Raw genomic sequence first — 18,309 nt, 5'->3', positions numbered from 1 at the left:
TCCTCTCTTTTTCGCCATCCAAAAGTCAATTAAATAGTGGAGAGCATATAGAGAGATTTAATGTCTCTCTACTTCAAGCCCATACTGTATGTTCTTATCAAAGCAGCTGCTGCACAAGATCAATCTCATAACATCAACAGCCCATTCCCATTGCTTTGATTTCTGAGAAAAACAAGAAAGGGGTAGAAAACTTTTAAAAATAATAATAAAGGATCTTGTATGTCTCACCTATTGATGCTCCTATCAAACATTCATTTGGAAAGCAAACTGCAGCATTATAGACTTGGCATTTGGTTAAGGGGGCATGTCAGAAACTTGAATTGCATATGACCTTAATCATCTCCTAGTGACTCCCAAGGAACTTTAAGCTCACCCAGTGCTTGTGTAAGGCTACTGTTGGCTCCTTATCATTGTTGACTTATGTCAAGTCAACAATAAATCCTTATGTGTCTCATTAATAGGACTAGCTCTGGGAGCTAAATTAAAATGGAAAGGGATCCTAATAGCACGGAGGCCAAAGGTTCTTCCATCTCTTATTTATGACTAGGAAATAATCAAGGCTGGACTGTGTACATTCATCAGAAAGAATTAACGGGCAACATAGGCCAACAATGATCATTACTTTTGAAAAGCAATACTACTATAAAATAAGATACACCCTTTAAAAAAAAAACCAACCAGACACTATTCACTTAATGCTGCTCCTTGTAAATTGCAAAAAAACGCACTATTTCATTAATTTACCTTTCATTGATATAACTGTTAAACATCAGAGAAGAATGAAAAATAAATGTTTGACTAAAGATACAGGCTTCTAAAAGCATTCATTAGCACTGATGATCTTTATTCTGTAACTTATTGGAAATCTATTACAATTCCTTTGGGGGGAGAAACTGCCAAATTAAGTGAACTGATACATTAGGAATATAAATTATCGGAGTAAATGTTTGAGATTTAATTTAGTGGAACGTGACACAAGTGGGCCATAAAATACAGCTCATTACTTCCAGCAGCAGGTAAAAGGAAAACCAACATTAGCCGATTAGATTGATTGATTGATAAGATGTCATTTTTACTGAAATAGATTATATTCTCAGCTTTAGAGGACTCTACTGAAAGAAAATAGCTGCTAGAACATATCTACAAAATATCTTGCTCAAATGCTAGTGGAAAGGTTTGCACAATGCTATTATTACGGTAGTAAGTTCCATAGAAGTTCTCCTGTTTGCTCAAGCAGAAATACATATTTGGATTTAGTATCACTTCATCACTCAACATTCTAACTAAGGTATACGTACTACCCTGAGGACAAATATCATTTTGAGGAGCCACTGTCATCACCAGCCTCCTTTCTGCAGTACTGTACATAGGAAGGACCTTAGTAGAATGAGTCTGAGGTAGATTTGTAGTAGACAATCCAACCCTAATTCAGTTCTTTACTCTTCACTTCATACTCCCATTTCTTATCATAGGCACCTCCATAGTCCACTTACTATTCCTTCACAAACCAGGCTCAAACAATCCAATGGGCCTCAACTCCAACATAGACAAAATTCCATTCCACCCCTACTACTCATACATACATACATACATACATACATACATACATACATACATACATAAATACATACCTTCCTTTTTTGAGGGCTAACCCCCCACCAAAAAAAAAAACCCCAACCCCTCCCCCCTCCATAGTCTAATAACCTAATAAATTAATTGTGGACACTTTACACACACATACAGAGATTCTGCCACCCTAATGACCTGATGGATTAGATCCAACATTTATCTAGTCCAGCACCCTATTTCCAATGGTGGCCACAAGCAGGACCAATGCACACTGGTCCTCTCCCTTTCATCTTCTCCAGCAACTGATAATTTAGATACTTCCGGGATCAGAAACAGCATGTAAGAAACCATGATACTGAGACTAGGAGACATCAATATCCTTACCTTCCATTAATTTGCACAATTTTCTTTTTAAGGTCATCAAAGTTAGTGGGCATCACAATTTATCTAACGATTCAGGAAACAAAGTGGTTTCTCTTCGTTTCCTGAATCTTCCACCTCTCAGCTTCGTAATATTCTAGTATTTGAAGAGGGGAATGACTTCTCCTAAACCACTTTCCCCACATCCCACATAATTGTATACACCTCTAATATGTCTCCCCACTTACTCAACTTTTTTTTCTGAATTAAAAAGCCCAAACACTGTAACTTCTACTCATAGGAGAGCTTCAACAGCCCCCTGATCACTGTGGTTTCTCTTTTCTGCAATCATGTAAACACTAATCACAAGGGCTAGAAACCTCCCCATTTCTATTAAAAACCAAAAAAAGATAGAAGATAGAAGCTGCCATGGAATCCGGTATTTTGGGATCACAGTTTATTATCTACAGCAGTGATGGCGAACATATGACACGCGTGTAAGACGTGACACGCAGAGCCCTCACTGCGCCCATCGGCCCATTTGCGCAGTTGTTGTCCCCCCCCCATTTGTTCTCACATTCCTCCTCACGCTACAGCTTGTCGTGTAAAACCCGGATCCTTTTTTGTTGTTGTTGTTGCTGGTAGCCAGAGATTGGTTTTTTAACCCTTTCTGTGCTGTTTTTTCTGGCGCTTTGGCAGACGATGATTGGGTGTAACAGCGTTCGTTTTTAAACCCGTTCTGTGCTGGGGTTTTTTGGCGCTTCGGCAGACTGTGTCGGTGTTGTGTGTTAGTTCCAGCAAAGGTATTATTCTTCATTTATTTCTGTTCTCTTTCCCCCCCAAAAAGCGCAACAGCTTTGGGGCATCCCCCCCCAAAAGCAAAGCAACTTTTTCACCCCCCAAAAAACCTCCAAAACTTTGGTCAGCAGCTCCCCCCAAAAAGCTCAACAACTCTGGGCACTTTGTGATAAATAAGGGGTTTTTTGTTTGGTTTGGTTAAATAATTAGTTTTTGGTTTATTAAATACAGTTATATTTTACAATTATACATTTTTGTTATTTAAACTATAAATACCGCGAAATTATGGATTTTTCTCGAAGTGACACACCACCCAAGTTATGCTCGTTTTTTTGGCAAATTTTGACACACCCAGCTCAAAAGTTTGCCCAACACTGATCTACAGGGTGATCACAGTTACACGGATTTTAAGAACTGTACAATGGTACTTTACTATTCTCCCTTGTCCCCTGTCCAGCCAGTTCTCTGATTTGAACTATTAGTCTCCCAAGCAAAAGGAAGCTAAGTCTATATGAAACATCTTGCCTTAATAAGAGTAGAAGACAAACAAGTCAAAGCATCAGCTATTGTTGAAGCTCTGTCAGCTTGCAGTATCACTGGGATCAAACCCCGCATTTCACTCCAGCTGGCATGTTCAAGTTAATCGGCAATCATCTCCATTTAGTCCCCAAGGAAACTCCATTTCCATTCAATAGCTAGCACGCTCTGGAACTGCAAAGCTTTCAGCAGCTGCCTTGGTAATTAACAGGATACCTCAAAGCTTTTGCAGTACTTAACTCTTATGCATAAGGTCAATTCTCTTTAAAATACATGCCTGAACAGTCAAAATACAGGTGAAACTCGGAAAATTAGAATATCATCAAAAAGTGCATTTATTTCAGTAATGCAACTTAAAAGGTGAAACCAATGTATGAGATAGATGCATGACATGCAAAGCAAGATATGTCAAGCCTTTATTGTAATTGTAATTATTTGTCGTTAGGCGGGTCAATTATAAACGGAATGTAATTAATGAAATGTAATAGCCATGTTTATTTTTGTATTATTGTAACTATTTGTTTTATTGCTGTGGAATTTCCAAAAGAAAGCATTTGTAAAAATTTAAAGACAAATAAAAAATAATAAATTACTGAAATAAATGCACTTTTCGACAATATTCTAATTTTCTGAGTTTCACCTGTAGTTCTTCAATTTTTGAAGGACAGACAGAAGTAATTCAAAGCTGTCAGTTAACTGTGCGAGGGTTTTGTACATGTGCAAGTATGCGAACAAAAAGATGGTTAAATAGGTCACCACCTTTTCTTCTAGTTTTAATCATTCAAGTAATGTCATATGACCCAGTAATCATTTGAATGTGTCACTCTAGCTTCACTCCTTAAATTTCTAAGAAATTTCAAAATAATTCAAAATAATTTACTATTCTAATAAACAAGAAAACATCATCATTCTCTTTTCATTGAACCCTACTCCTTCTTCTGCAAAGGTCACTGAAAGCATATACTCTCTTTGGATGACATTCTCAATCCAATCCATCAGATTCTTGAACTTTTAAGTGTCTTGCATGCTTTATTGCCGTTTATAAGTGTCTCCTGTGTTTAACATTAGTTTAAAATACCCAACTGCATTTTTAATAATACAAAGGGGAAAGATGGTGGTCACATGCTTATACTTTTTCAGTATTAATGAGTGGAATAAAAAACTACTAGTAAAAAAATTTTTTAATAGTACAGCCTCCGTTGTTTCTTGGTTTTGTCCAATTTCACTGACTACTCACTCAGGTGATGGATATTACTGGAGAAATGTACTATATGTTTAACTGAGACATCACACCAAGTATGGTTTATACTAACCATAGTTTAAGAAGCAAACTATTGTTTTAGCATCCAAATATAAAGCAGGCAAACCATAGTTTCAGACAACATGTCTGCTTCTGTGTTCCACCTTCCCAAAACTTAATTCCCTGGAGGGAAGCAATTGTATTAACTACGACTTGTCAATTCAGGCATCACATTAATCTGCATTTAGTTAAAACCATTATTTGTAAACCCACTTCAAATCATTGTTTCCAATTCTGGTTTGAGGGCCCATAATAAACTATGGTCTGTCAATTCAGAGCTCATGCCAAACCATACTTAAAACTTCTTTAGCCATTATCAGCTACAAAGTCTGAATTGAGTCACAAAGTCTATTCCCATTGTTCTATCTATAATTATCACTTCTGCACATGCTTCACTAAGTGCATTCACTTACTTACTGGTTAACATTACAAATAAATTATATTACAGTAATGACAAAGGAACAAATAATGACAAAACATATATTTATTTCATTTTCCAATATGAAAAAAGCTTGTTACCTTATCACAGAACTCAGTAAGGGCTGTGAAGTCCCATTTCTTGGCATATGCAACATTATATCTGAGTATAGCCTCCTATGAAACAAAAAGTGGTAAAAAGGTGATCAGTAGAACAACTTGAATTTTGAGAAATCAGCACCCTCTGCTGGTCCAAGTAGTTCTGGACAATTTTTCAGCAATCCTTAGAAAACATACCCTGTCACAAGAAGATAGTCATACCTCTAGCTGCACTAGGTTCACATTGCGTTTTTTCTGGTTACGAACGCGGCAAACCTGGAAGTGTTTACTTCCAGGTTTGCTGCTTCGCGCATGCGCAGGAGCGATCTGCACGCTTCGCGCATGCGCAGGAATGCTCTATCATGTCACGTGCACGCACAGAAGCGGCGGTCAACTTACAGACTTTTCAGGGCACAAACGGCACCCCGGAACAGATCGCGTCTGTAAGTAGAGGTACCACTGTAAAGGAGAAGCCAAATTTCAGCAGACACAGAGTTGCAAGAATGGACCCATTGATCCATTCAATCCAATACCTCCCACCCTGGGACAGAATTTCCCAAATTTTATGCATTCCCAGCAAAGGCCAATCCAACCATTATTCTGGTAAAATCTTACCAATAGTAAGTTCAGAATTTATTTTCTTCAGTTACATAATTTTTACCCCTATTGATTTTAGTAATGGCACTTATTTTCAAAATCTTTGGTCAGTCTGATTTTCACAATTTGTGCTGATTTCATCTCTCTCTTTTTAATTCAGATTTTCTAATTATACCCTTAATCATACAGAAAGGCTCTTAAACAGATTCGTTACCACAGTGCACGCAGAATAGTGTAATCAATACGTGGTGGTATTTCCTTTCCAGAAATTCTCTCCATCTCACCCCCAGTAACTTTTAAATTCCATTAAGTTCAAAATGCAGTCTGGGGATTTAGCATGAGAGCTTTTTAAATGGGGGAATGCTGCCAGCCTGCATAAGCTAGTCCCGCCCCCGCCCCCAATCCACATTTAGCCTTTGATAAGCTTTTGTGCCAAATCTCCAACCAGCTTTTTATGTTATTTGTTTTCTTTTGTTTGTAACTCTGCTATTTCATGCAAAGAGCTCCAACCAGGTGCCCTGTGACTCGGGAACAAATTCCCCTTGGGCTTCAGCCATGGCGGGAACTGTATGTATTAAAACCTCAATGGTCGTCACAACCCAGATTCTGCTCAGACATAAAAATAATGTAATACCAGAGACTCAGACCTATGCCACTGTCTATTACACCACTCCCCAATTTTCTTAACTCCCACAATTTCTGCAACATGTCCATAAGGGTCACTCTTTTAACCCTTTTGAATGAGAACATGAAGTGACCGCCTGTTACATAGAGCTTCCTCAGGCAAGATGGGGGGGGGGGGAATACTGAAAAAGTGTACTACGCAATGCAATAGCTTACAGACTGTCTAATAAAACAGTCTATTTCTACTAATCATTCTCAAAGTGCAGCACAGCAATATTTCACTGTGCTATCTTTCATGCAGTAGGATCTTGCAAAATTGATGCGATGTTCATTTAACTGTGAAGCATGTAGTCCCACTTCATCAACATCTTGAACCACCTACCCCTTTTCTAGCAACTGTATCAAGATTATTTCTATAGATGACAGGATAGGAATACAAACATGAATGGAAGGATGCCAGACTGCCTTACAGAGATGTTAGCACATCTTTTGTCCTGCAAACTCAGGCCACCACCAACCTTGAGAGCAGCTTTAATTATTTTGCTTTATTGTCATTGGTAGGCCCCTCCAAAAACACTGAAAAACACATAATTCAACACCACTTGCATTACAAAGGACCTTGAGCTACAATAATAATTGTGGCCCATTTAGAAAAGGTATTTCTCTATATTGGTAGTACATGAATAAGGATGCCAGGCAACTTTGGGTAGAATGAGCTTCTATCATATAGGCAAAATTATCAAGTTACTTTTTATTCTTTACACATTACTAAAGCATTAGTGTCACAACACTAACAGAACTACTCATTCACAAAAGAAGTGATCAGGTATTACATTTCTTTGCCTTCCCAGAAGATTGTGTTGAAACAACCAGTTAGGCATTTTGAAATCAATTATTGGAGGGTTATTGGCTTGGGGGGGGGGTTACTGGGTTGTTGTTGATTATATATTTTGTGGTTTTGTGTTCTGGTTTTGTTCTGTGAGCCGCCCTGAGACCTCCGGGTATAGGAGGTCTATAAATAAATTCAATAAATAAATATTTACTATTATATCACACAAACCTACTTAAATTTGTCTACACCAACTCTGGCTGCAGGGCAGAATGCAATGGACAATGATGCTGCCACCTTGCTAAAGCTAAACATGTATGGGTCTTGGCTGTGCCTGCATGGCAGACCAACCTGTTCTGAGAATCTTGGAAGCTCAAATAAAGAATACTTAAAGAAAAAAACAATTTTTTCCATGAGGATATTCAGCTTTAAATTCCACCACAATGGATTACGCATTCCAGCATGGTGAAATGGGCTACAGCAAGGACCACACATTACCGTAAAAAACAAAGAGAGAAAATGCTGTAATTATAAGCACATACTCTACACGCCCAGCTTGTTTTTTCCAACAAAAGAAGTATACTGACATACATATGAAGACAACAGCACCTACAGGAACTTTATTTAATATACTTTCAGTGATTTTGACCAGTTTGGCTTCCTGAACATGTTCTTTAAAAAGAATCTACCCAGGCTTATGTACACCTTCCAGTTACTTTGTACTAACTCAATAATTTCCTGTTTCAAAAGGCAGCCGGGCAATTGCTGCTAATACATAGTGGTTTATGTGAAACAACAAGTTACAGTATTTGCAAGTATTAGATTTTCCAGTTTCTAAATGGCTTAATATTTTTGGGAGGTAAGAAACCTCTGCACAAAGTGACTATCCTCCACAGATCAACATAAACATTTCACTGCTCTCTCTGTATGTCACTGGTTTCCAGTTAACTGGTGGGTCACATTCTGACCTAAGGTGGGTTGTATTGTGAAGTCATACCACTTTTATTATTATGCTTTTAAGACAGAGAGAGGCCAGTATTCCTTTACTTTTCATAGTTGTATAGAGGATGGAATTTCAACTATAGCATTTCTCACTACCTGCCAAAATTTCTTCTTCTATACAACACTGGAGGTAAAAGGTTTTTGTCCTTTGCATCTGGAAGAAAGAAAGAAAAAAAGATGGACATGTATAATAAAATATTCAACATGTCTCCCCTGTTGCAGATAGAAGACCTGGGTATGAAAAGGAGACTGCTAACTAATATAGATCTTGAAAATGAGATCAAGAGATATTTCATTCATTTAAAAGACAAATGAAGCAGGACAACAGTTGTGGGCTTGTTTTGGCTTGGATTGCTCTGACACAGGAACAGTATTCTAACTAAAAAGGACAAAAGGGAAGCTGAATCTTGCTCATAGTTCTAATCAGGGCTTTTTTTCAGCTGGAACTTACCGGAACCCAGTTCCAGCACCTCTCTGGTAGATGCCATTGCCATTATAAGAGAACAAGAGAGGCATTCACGGTGAGTTCTGGCACCTCTTTTTTTAAGGAAAAAAGCACTGGTTCCAATGCTTTTGCAGGTTCATATAGTCAACTGGTTGAATTGCTCTACAGTAATTAAAAGTGCTATTGATAGGAGCCATTTATTTTTAAAACCATTGAACTGAAATTTAGTATTTAAAAGTACAGTATTTTTCATGGATACTGGTGACAAGCATTTTATTCATTCTAATGTAGAGATATTATTTAAAAATACTATCTAATCAGACCACACAATTCTACTTGTCATGCATCTGATACAACTGTAAATAGAAGCCCTAAAATGTGATTGAGTTGAAAGATGAGAAATATCATTGTACTTTCACCTGTTCTTAAACAACATGTTTGGAGGAAGCTAGCAAAGGAGTATTTGCTCAGTTTTGGAATTTCCCCAAATAGTTCCAAAGTTTTGATTTTGTTAAGCCACCCAAATCACAGGCTGTGTGTACCTTGCCACTTGCCAAGATAGGAGGAAATGGTAGCATATCTGATGGTCTGGGTAATCAGCATTTCAAACATGTCACCTCTCCAAATCACAAAGTCCACTGGGTATGTTCATGGTTTGGGGAGTGCAAAAATATAACCATACTAAATCAGGTCATCCACTCTCTAATATTGTTAAGTGGAAACTTCCAACATTTCCAATTTTCTTACTATGGCAATAAGTAGAAATCTCTCTGAGGAAACCATTATTTCAAACTGGCTTGTTTCAATCAAGCCACAATTAACATTAACCAGTTTGTCTGCTCAGATGATATGGTAAACTATGGTTAGGCAAAAGTGAAGAGAAAGTTTCCAAATTCCTCTTAGCCACAGTGCCGGAGGAGGAAAGGGGACCTACTAGCATATGTTGGTTCACATCATGCTAAATTATGGTTTAGCATGACAACCAAATGCAGCCAATTTTTTTTTAATAGAAAGCATAGTGTTCTTCCGCCTTACCTTCAAATCACGGGAGCTGGTGAACTTCTTAAGCAGTGAAGTCTGGATTAATTCCCATCGGCTCCCAGCAGTTCTTTCACCATTCTTAAGAAAGAAAATAATATTTAAGATTCAGCTCAGAAAATTATATTCATGCTACAATTAACATGAAAATAATAGTGAATTGGAATAGAATGACTGCCTACTTGATAACTGTGTCACAATTATGGAGGAAAAGAGGAGAGAACTATTGGCTCAGTTTTAGAATTCACAGGAGTCCATAAACTGAAATTTGATATGGTAGCCAACAATTATTTTTGCTAGTGGGTATACAGTTAAGAACTTAATTCATTCTGGAGGTTCGTTCTTAACCTGAAACTGCTGAGGTAGCACGCTGCCACTGCACAATTTCTGTTCTCATCCTGAAGCAAAGTTCTTAACCCAAGGTACTATTTCTGGTTTAGCGTAGTCTGTAACCTGAAGCATCTGTAACCTGAAGTGTCTGTAACCCGAAGTACCACTGTACTATAGATGCACCTCTTAGCACATGCAATGTGTCTTAGCCTTTGGCCTGAACAAATACAGCCTGCTGCTCCTCACACAGAATTCAGGGTGAAGACTTACAGGGCAGATGGAATACCTCCCCTAAAAGCCTGACTCTCTTAAAGTCTCTTTCCAAAAATTAAGACTGCACTCATCTCTCTAGGAGCTGTACATAATTAAGACTTCCATGTTGCAAAATGTAGCCCTTGTTTCCCGCTCAACTCCAACTCAGCAGCAATTCACGATTAATATCGTCTCACATAGACATTTCCAACTTTCCTGCCATAGAAAGATTCATAGAATCATAGAGTTGGAAGGGATACCAAGGTTCATCTAGTCCAACCCCCTTTAACGCAGAAATATCTGCTAAAGCATCTGGGACAGATAGCCATCTAACCTCTGCTTAAAATCCTCCAAGGATAGAGAGTCCACAGCCTCCTAAGGGAGACTGTACCACGGTTGAACAGCTCTTACTGTTCTTCATTCCTTACACACATCCCCCAACATAAAGCTTTATTTATTTCAAGAAACAATGCAATATGTTTTCATGGCTAAAAAGACTAGTAGTGAATACCATCCTTTTTCCACAAAACAAAAAATAAAAGTCCACTCCAAGTTTTTCTGCTGAAGATCCTTTCCTATAACACAGGGGTGGCCAACTCCCAAGAGGCTGCGATCTACTTTCTGAATTAAAATCTGGCAGTGATCTACACCCCTGTTTTTATTGGGGGGGGGTTCAGCTCAGAGTTGTTGAGCTTTTTTTAGGGAGAAGGAAAGTCCCGGTTTTTTAGGGTTTTGGCTCACAGTTGTTGAGCTTCTGAGGGGAGAGCCAGTGATCTATCAGTGATCTACCACAGACATCCAGTGATCTACTGGTAGATCATGATCTACCTGTTGGACGTGCCAGCTACAACAGCTACAGATAGCTTTTTCTTCAATCAACCTTGGAAGAACTATGCTGAAAAGATTGGTGAAAAATGTCTAATTTCCTCCCTTCTCTGGGGAAAAGATTGAGGCCAGTTACAAGTGGACTCTGCTACCTGAAGAAGAGCTGAGAGACTGGAGTTCGACTCTGGTAAGGAGAGCTGCAGACATAGGTAAGCACAGAAGCAATAACAAGGACTGAGGAAAATAAAATGCTGCAGCTAGTTCCCATTCAGTCAGTGAATCAGATGACTATGGGAAGATGTGGCAGAATTAGTGATTCAGCACCAGAGGTTGATCCAACATCATAGTTTAGCTACTAATAGGGAAAATGCCACCATGTTTAAACAAACAAAAACAAAGGGTGGGGGATATTGGGAATGGAGACTAAACACTAATCTATAGCATTATATTATTGGTCACCATGGTATCAATGTTTGCGGACTCTTGAAATGCTTGGCTTTCACACTTTTTTTTTTGAAAGCTGTACAAGTACACTCAAGTTGGCTCTAAAGTAAGGTAAGCTGACTCTTCCAAATGTCAGGTACAGTATATCAAACAACTCAGCATTTTTTTAGTTTTTGTGGACTCTAGAAAAATAAACTGTATACACATCAGAATGACAAAGTTCTTCCATACAGCAAAATAGTATGATTATATGGTGTCTTTGTCTTTATGCTTAGTGAAGTCATTTAGCAGCGGATTCAGGAATGACAAAAAGGAAGTACTTCACATGCCACATAACTAATCAAGGACTTCACTATCAACAAAACATGGAGATTTCCAGTAGCTTAATCAAATTAATGGGGAACCAGTCCACTATATACAGAAGCAAGTTTGCTGAATATCATACACTAGCAAACAAAAGGGGAGAATCAATCTCATGTCCTGCTTTTTGGAGGAATCAAACTGGCCACTGATGCAAAGAGAACACTAGATTGACTACACGACCCATAAAAGCAACTCATATGCTTTTGAAATCTTCCACTGCTCTGTCTGTAATGTTCTATGAACCTCTGCAAATCCTTTCTACGCTGTAAAATCAACTGCCGTGAACCTTTGGGATGGGGAGCTATTCTTTTAAAAAATGAAAAGCGTGGAATTACACAAACCAATAATATCACCTCAAATTCTACCATAAGCCCAAGTAGCCAATAAACAGCTTCTAATATTTAGATATAATTATTTGGCTCAAAGTTTGTTCATTTGTTGTCCTCCTGAAATAGGATAGCTTGGAACCATGGATTTTTATAGCCCATGGAAATATATTGGCATGCACCTACCATGTTAACCTTCTTAACACAAGCCACTGTAGCGAGAAGTAAGGGTCGTGGCAACTTTATCTTCACTCATAATACAAACACTTTATCAGTGCTAAGCAACTATATTTAAAAGTAGCAGGCAGGAAAATGAGCTGTCATGCTGTCACACAATTATCTGGATCCACACACTAAATGTAGTGCAGTACATCACATGCATTAGAATAGTTATCGAACCTGAACAAATAGTCTAAAACCACAATAATTTATGATTATGAATTTAGAGCATATCTAAGAAACTTGGTGGAGTTTTTAGCCTGACAAAAGTTTTATCACCCAAATTTTTAGCATGCCTCACCTCATCTTCTACAGGATATAAATTTTGTTCTGAACAAGGCATCTTAACATGCTTATTGTCCCATAAATCCTTATAATGTGTTGGGAAAGGTTTAGGCACTTCTCCTTCCTTCAAAAGATCTACCTGCAACAGAGAAAATATGTAAGGAGCACTGTATGAAATCTTACAAAAAGGAAGAAATTACCTGTGATCTTATCTGCAAGTACAATGCACATTAAAACTTAAAATATAAATACATATCCAAAAATACACAGGCAATAAGGTCCAGTCTGTGCAGTATACAAGAATTTGCATTACACTGAAATAAACATATTCAATACTCTACAAAAATACAGTGGTACCTTCGTTCTTGAACTTAACCCATTCCAGGAGTCCATTCTACTCCCGAAACCATTTGAAATTCAAGGCACGACTACCGATTGGCTGCAGGAGCTTCCTGCACTCAAGTGGAAGCTGCAACGGACGTCCAGTTCCGAAAAATGTTTGCAAACTGTAACAATTACATCTGGGTTTGCAGCATTCGGGAGCCAATTTGTTTGACATCTAAGCCGTTAGAGAACCAAGGTACCAATGTAGGTAGTTCTAACTTAAGACTGCAAAGCTATGCAGAGCTACTTAACAAACTGCTCTCCCTCTAGGAGAGCAAAGAGGCAATTTTGAGCTAAGTTACAGGTGGAAACATGTTTTAACTGCCTGCCCTCCACACTTCTGTGATCTCACTCATCCCTTCCTGAAGTGGTCGTCCTTTTAAAACAAAAAATGGCAACAGGGCATGAATATTTACACCTGTGTGAAACAGGTAGTTAGCCCCTAAACGCTGCTCTTCTGAATTCTAGGGTCTACTGTTCTCAAGACATGGAGATCTAAAGACCTCCACAACCTGCTGAATCAATACTTAATCCAGACTTTATGTAGAGAACAATAACTGTCTGGCTTTAATTTACAAAGGGAAGTTTTGTTGGTAAAGCAACTTGGATTTTCATACTCTGATTGTCACTGTATGATTGGCAGATGGCCTCAAATGTGGCAGACGAGTCCCACACATTGGCATTCTTCTCATCTCTTCAATTGGTGTCCCAAACCATTTTTTATTAGTTGGAAGTGGAGGAGGAGTATATTTAGCAATCTTCCTTCCTGGTCGAGGCGGCTTTAATTCACATTGTTCATTCCTGCCATTAAAATGAAAATTAAATTATCATATTAAGCATGCCTTTTTGCTGAACATATGTTGTTTTTTCTAGATGTCTTACTAACATTCAAAACCAGTAAGGCAATATGTTTGCATCATGTAAACTAGCCTGATGCTTTTTATCTAACGGAAATTATTTCATTCTCTCCAAAATATAAACAGAGGAACTATTATTACACCCTGGGGACTAAATATAATATTCTCAGAGGCACTTATACTCACCCCCTCCATAAATATCATTGTATTTTGGAGGGAGGGGAAGCAAAATTTGCACTGCAACATACACACACACACACACACACAAGGCTGAGCATATGAACATGCATATCATTCAGTAATGGGTCATTTGGTAATACATTTCTTTTTGTCACGTGACATGTAGCTCACAATTGCATGAGTGAACCACCTTTCTTGAAAAGTACTGTTTTTGAGGTGATATCAAGTAATAAAAAGAGCTATGATGTTTAATCTATGATGACTATTTCACACATTCAAGTCATCCCTTGAAGTTCTTTTTAAGAAACTTAGTGTTGTGTGGTGGGTAAGGGGATTTGCTGCACACTCAAAATGCTCACCTGCTGTCCTAAAACAATGGAACCATGATAAGTGAACATATTCAGTTAATATTGGGAGAAGTTTTCAGGATACACAAGATTTATTCATTTATGAAAATAATTTATATACCACTCTTCAGCAGGTAGCTCCCAAAGCAGCTAACAATTTCACACACACACAACCCATCATGAAACAAATTAGCTCAGTTGGTTATAGCATGGTGCTGATAATGCCAATTTTGTATGTTCAATCCCCATATTGACAGGCTGCATATTCTTGCATTGCAGGGAGTTTGACTAGATAATCCCCAGGGTCCCTTCCAACTCTATGATTATTAACAATAATAGAATACCAACAGTAGAGCAATAAAAACCAGCAAAAGGGCAAAACATTCCTTTCATGCGGAAATAGACAACTTTAGATTCCCTAGTCACAAGCAATTTAGAGCTTTAAACATAAGCACAGACACTTTCACATGCATCAAAATGAAACTGTTTAGGACCTGTTGAGATACTATGATCCCTGTAATCCAGTGGTGGGAAAACTCCAGATCACAGGTCTAATTAGGCATGGCAGGAGCCCTAGTTTGGCCTGCGGAGCCATTTTCTTCAAGTCACTCCAACCTGTCCTACACCTGACATCCTATAAGACAGATGCAAGGCAGAAGAGGATATGACTCGCTGCCATAAGTGGGATTTGCAGGCACCACCAATCAGCAGATTGGTGATGCATGCAAAACCCTGTACCTTTGCCTATATGGTTTGATTTCAAACTGCACAAGCAAAGGAAAACATTCCACCTGATAACGTTGCTTCTGGTGATTGTCAGGTGGGTGGCCCCTTGCACTTGTCAAAATGACCCAAGGTGGGTGGAAGTCTGGATGATCCAATTCACCACCTCTGCTACAGCTGGTTCCATTTAGGCTCACAACTGTATTTTAAACAAACTGAAGTTTCTGATCAATCTTCAAAGGCATCCCACGAAGGAGGCCTTAAGGTAGTCTAACCTGGAAGTTACCAGAGCAAAGTTATACCTGTCCAGTAGGAGTTGTAGTTGCTGCACAAGCCTTAGCTTACTCAATAGCTCATGTTAAAGTAACACTGAATTAGACATGTTCTTATGTCTGTTTTCATAGATGTAAAGTTTTACCATATACTGTAGACAAGAATGAAATTCTAACTACAGTGCTACTTGAGTGCAATAGTATGGAAAGAAGAAGGGGAGACAGATTACCTTTTCTCATCTGTCCTGGGAACCCTCATGAAATGGGAAGTAATTTTAGAGTCCTTCCTCCCACAATGCTTGGCACCTTTGCATTCTGATGACACAGCTAATGATATACCAGGTGATTCAGTGGGTGTTTCACCCTGTTTGACTTGATTATCCATCCCTTCCAAGTGGAGATTAAATCGAGCACCTTCACCTCTCCGGGATTGTGACTTTCTTGAATCCAAGTCAGCATCTGCCTTTCGAAACCGTGAGGATTTGTTTGGTGCTTTTGGCACATCAATGTCTTCTCGGTCCTCAAGAAGTGGACTGGTTTCTTCATCAGCCTCTGAGCCCTGACAACTGTTTTTGGAATTATCTACATCCATTGGTGAGTCAGGTTCACTCTCTTTCTCAAAAGAAGGAGATTCCCCCCAGCATCCTTGATCTCTTTTCTGAGTGCCATACAAATCAGGTGAGCAAGCATCACAGCCTGCATCTGAGAGTGGGCTCTCAGGCACTACATCCACCTCCTCTGACTCAACAGCTATGCAAGTTACATGCTCAGAGTTGTAGTTCTTAAACGGCTGCAAATTTTGCAAAGTCGCTTGCCTTTCTGGATCACAGTCCTTTGATGGCTGTTTTATATTTGCTACCTTCACAGGGCTGCCTGATGAAAGTTTCCTATGAGTACAGTTTTCCTGATTTTCGTTGCAACCCCGATGGGCCTGACTGCCAGTTTTATGTGTTTGATTAGCATTAGCATTTTTCAACTGGTCTCCAGCTTGGATTCCTTTCAAAGACTCTGCTTCTGAAAGCTGATCCCTACCTAGCTGCTCAGCTTCCCAATTACGCAGGGCGGCAGTCTGAGGCAAGGCCACAAGCTTGGTATTCATTTCCACAGGTAATCTGGAACACCCCTGCTGAAGAACACCCTCAGCATTTTTCACTTCATGTTCAAAAACATTGTCTTGTTTTACAAATGTCATTTTGGGCTCTGTTTCTGTGCTGCAAGTTTTGTTTTGTGAGCTGTAAAAAGAAAAACAACACAAATACAAATAAAGTGTTTATCTTCCCACAAATTAACGCTATATTAACACTTCACTATTTTAATAAGGTTGTTGCAATTCTTTGGGTCCAAGGCCATTTTCTTCAGTAGTGGCCACACCACCTACTTTAAGGTAGCAAGCATTCCCCATGCCCAGGGCCCATCGGCTCAACACACCCAGTTAAATTTCACCAGCCTTCAGGGGCAGAGCTAAAAAGAGCAAGTTCACGCATTGGTAACCTCAAGACTTGATAATGCAATGCATTCAATGTGGGGCTACCCTTGCGCCTGGTCCAGAACCTGCAGCTGGAGCAAAATGCGGCAGCTAATAATAATAATAATAATAATACATTATTTATACTCTTCCCAACTGGCTGGGTTTCCCCAGCCACTCTGGGCGGCTCCCAACAGAATTAATGATAATAATAATAATGATGATAAAAAAGCGATAAAACATCAGACATTAAAAGCTTCCCTAAACAGGGCTGTCTTCAGATGTTTTCTAAAAGTCAGTTTATTTCCTTGAAATCTGATGGGAGGACGTTCCATAGGGTGGACGCCACTACTAAGAAGGCCCTCTGTCTGGTTCCCTGTAACCTCACTTCTTGCGGTGAGGGAACTGCCAGAAGGCCCTCGGAGCTGGACCTCTGTGTCTGAGCTGAACGATGGGGGTGGAGACGCAGTAAGTGTAGAATGAAAAGAAGTACCAGGCATATTTTGATTATGAGTCCTTTTCTCTCCTTTTGTTACATTCTGGATAAATAAATTACCCCTGTGTTCTGTTTTTACCTTTTTGACTCCACTGTCTTGGGTCCTTTATTCTCCATCCAAGAGGTAATCCTCCTTTGTTTGTAAACTAGAGGGGGGAAAGAAGAAACACAGTACAATATATTGCAACAACCAGCTTCCTATTTTAAAACCATAAGAGATACAATATTATATTTTATAATTGTCTTGGCATCTGAATTTTCTACAAACGCCAAACTTGTTTCATGGTGCTTTAGGTAACTCTGGTCAGTGAGGCATGCTCAAAAAGCAGCTGCAGCCAATCATAGCTTCCTGACAAGCATATCTGTATGATATGATAACAATAGGTTATCTGAGTAATCAAATTACTAATACCACTAGTTATTTAATAAAAATGTGTACTCCTAGAAATGGCATTTCTTGGGTGATCTCTTCTCCAATTCTGTTCATGCTTTAATCCATGAAGGTAAAGCAAATTCAAAACTATTAAATCACATGCTTTTTCAGGTTATTACTAAACAGAAAGTTGGATGAATTTATATGTACAATCAAATAGTTTGTACTATTTGAATTATTCAAAAATAAATTTGTCCAGAATTGATACAGAAGACCAGTGCAATTGAAACAATGCCTTGAGAAACTGTTGTGCTAAGAAAAGCTAAAAAGAGCACTGCAAACAGAGAGATTTCTTCAGTAACAGAAGCTCCAATTCTGCTTCAAAAGGAAGCTCCACTCAAATTCCCTTGGACTCGCGCCTTACACACCCAAGTGTGTATAATTTCTGACACCTTCACTACACTGTATGGATTCTATGAAATATGTATGCTCTTGCCTATGAAAGTTCATGGCATAATAACTGGGTTAGTTTTTCAAGTGTCACAAGACACTT

The 18,309-nt window shown here is 38.8% G+C and overlaps 1 protein-coding gene across 1 annotated transcript in view; it reads right to left on the bottom strand.

Annotated features, from left to right (window-relative positions):
* PARG (poly(ADP-ribose) glycohydrolase) overlaps window positions 1–18,309 on the bottom strand; it is a 66,603-nt gene that overhangs the window by 46,735 nt on the left and 1,559 nt on the right. The window contains exons 2-7 of the mRNA XM_035137508.2: window positions 17,463–17,529; window positions 15,653–16,654; window positions 13,661–13,844; window positions 12,676–12,798; window positions 9,613–9,696; window positions 5,084–5,158 (exon numbers count right to left, since the gene is read on the bottom strand). Of these exons, the coding sequence (XP_034993399.2) occupies window positions 5,084–5,158; window positions 9,613–9,696; window positions 12,676–12,798; window positions 13,661–13,844; window positions 15,653–16,654; window positions 17,463–17,529 (1,535 nt within the window). The remainder of the gene's footprint in view (window positions 1–5,083; window positions 5,159–9,612; window positions 9,697–12,675; window positions 12,799–13,660; window positions 13,845–15,652; window positions 16,655–17,462; window positions 17,530–18,309) is intronic.

Source organism: Zootoca vivipara, chromosome 5, assembly GCF_963506605.1.
Source record: "Zootoca vivipara chromosome 5, rZooViv1.1, whole genome shotgun sequence".
Lineage (NCBI taxonomy): Eukaryota > Metazoa > Chordata > Lepidosauria > Squamata > Lacertidae > Zootoca > Zootoca vivipara.
This window is presented reverse-complemented; position numbering and strand designations above follow the sequence as displayed.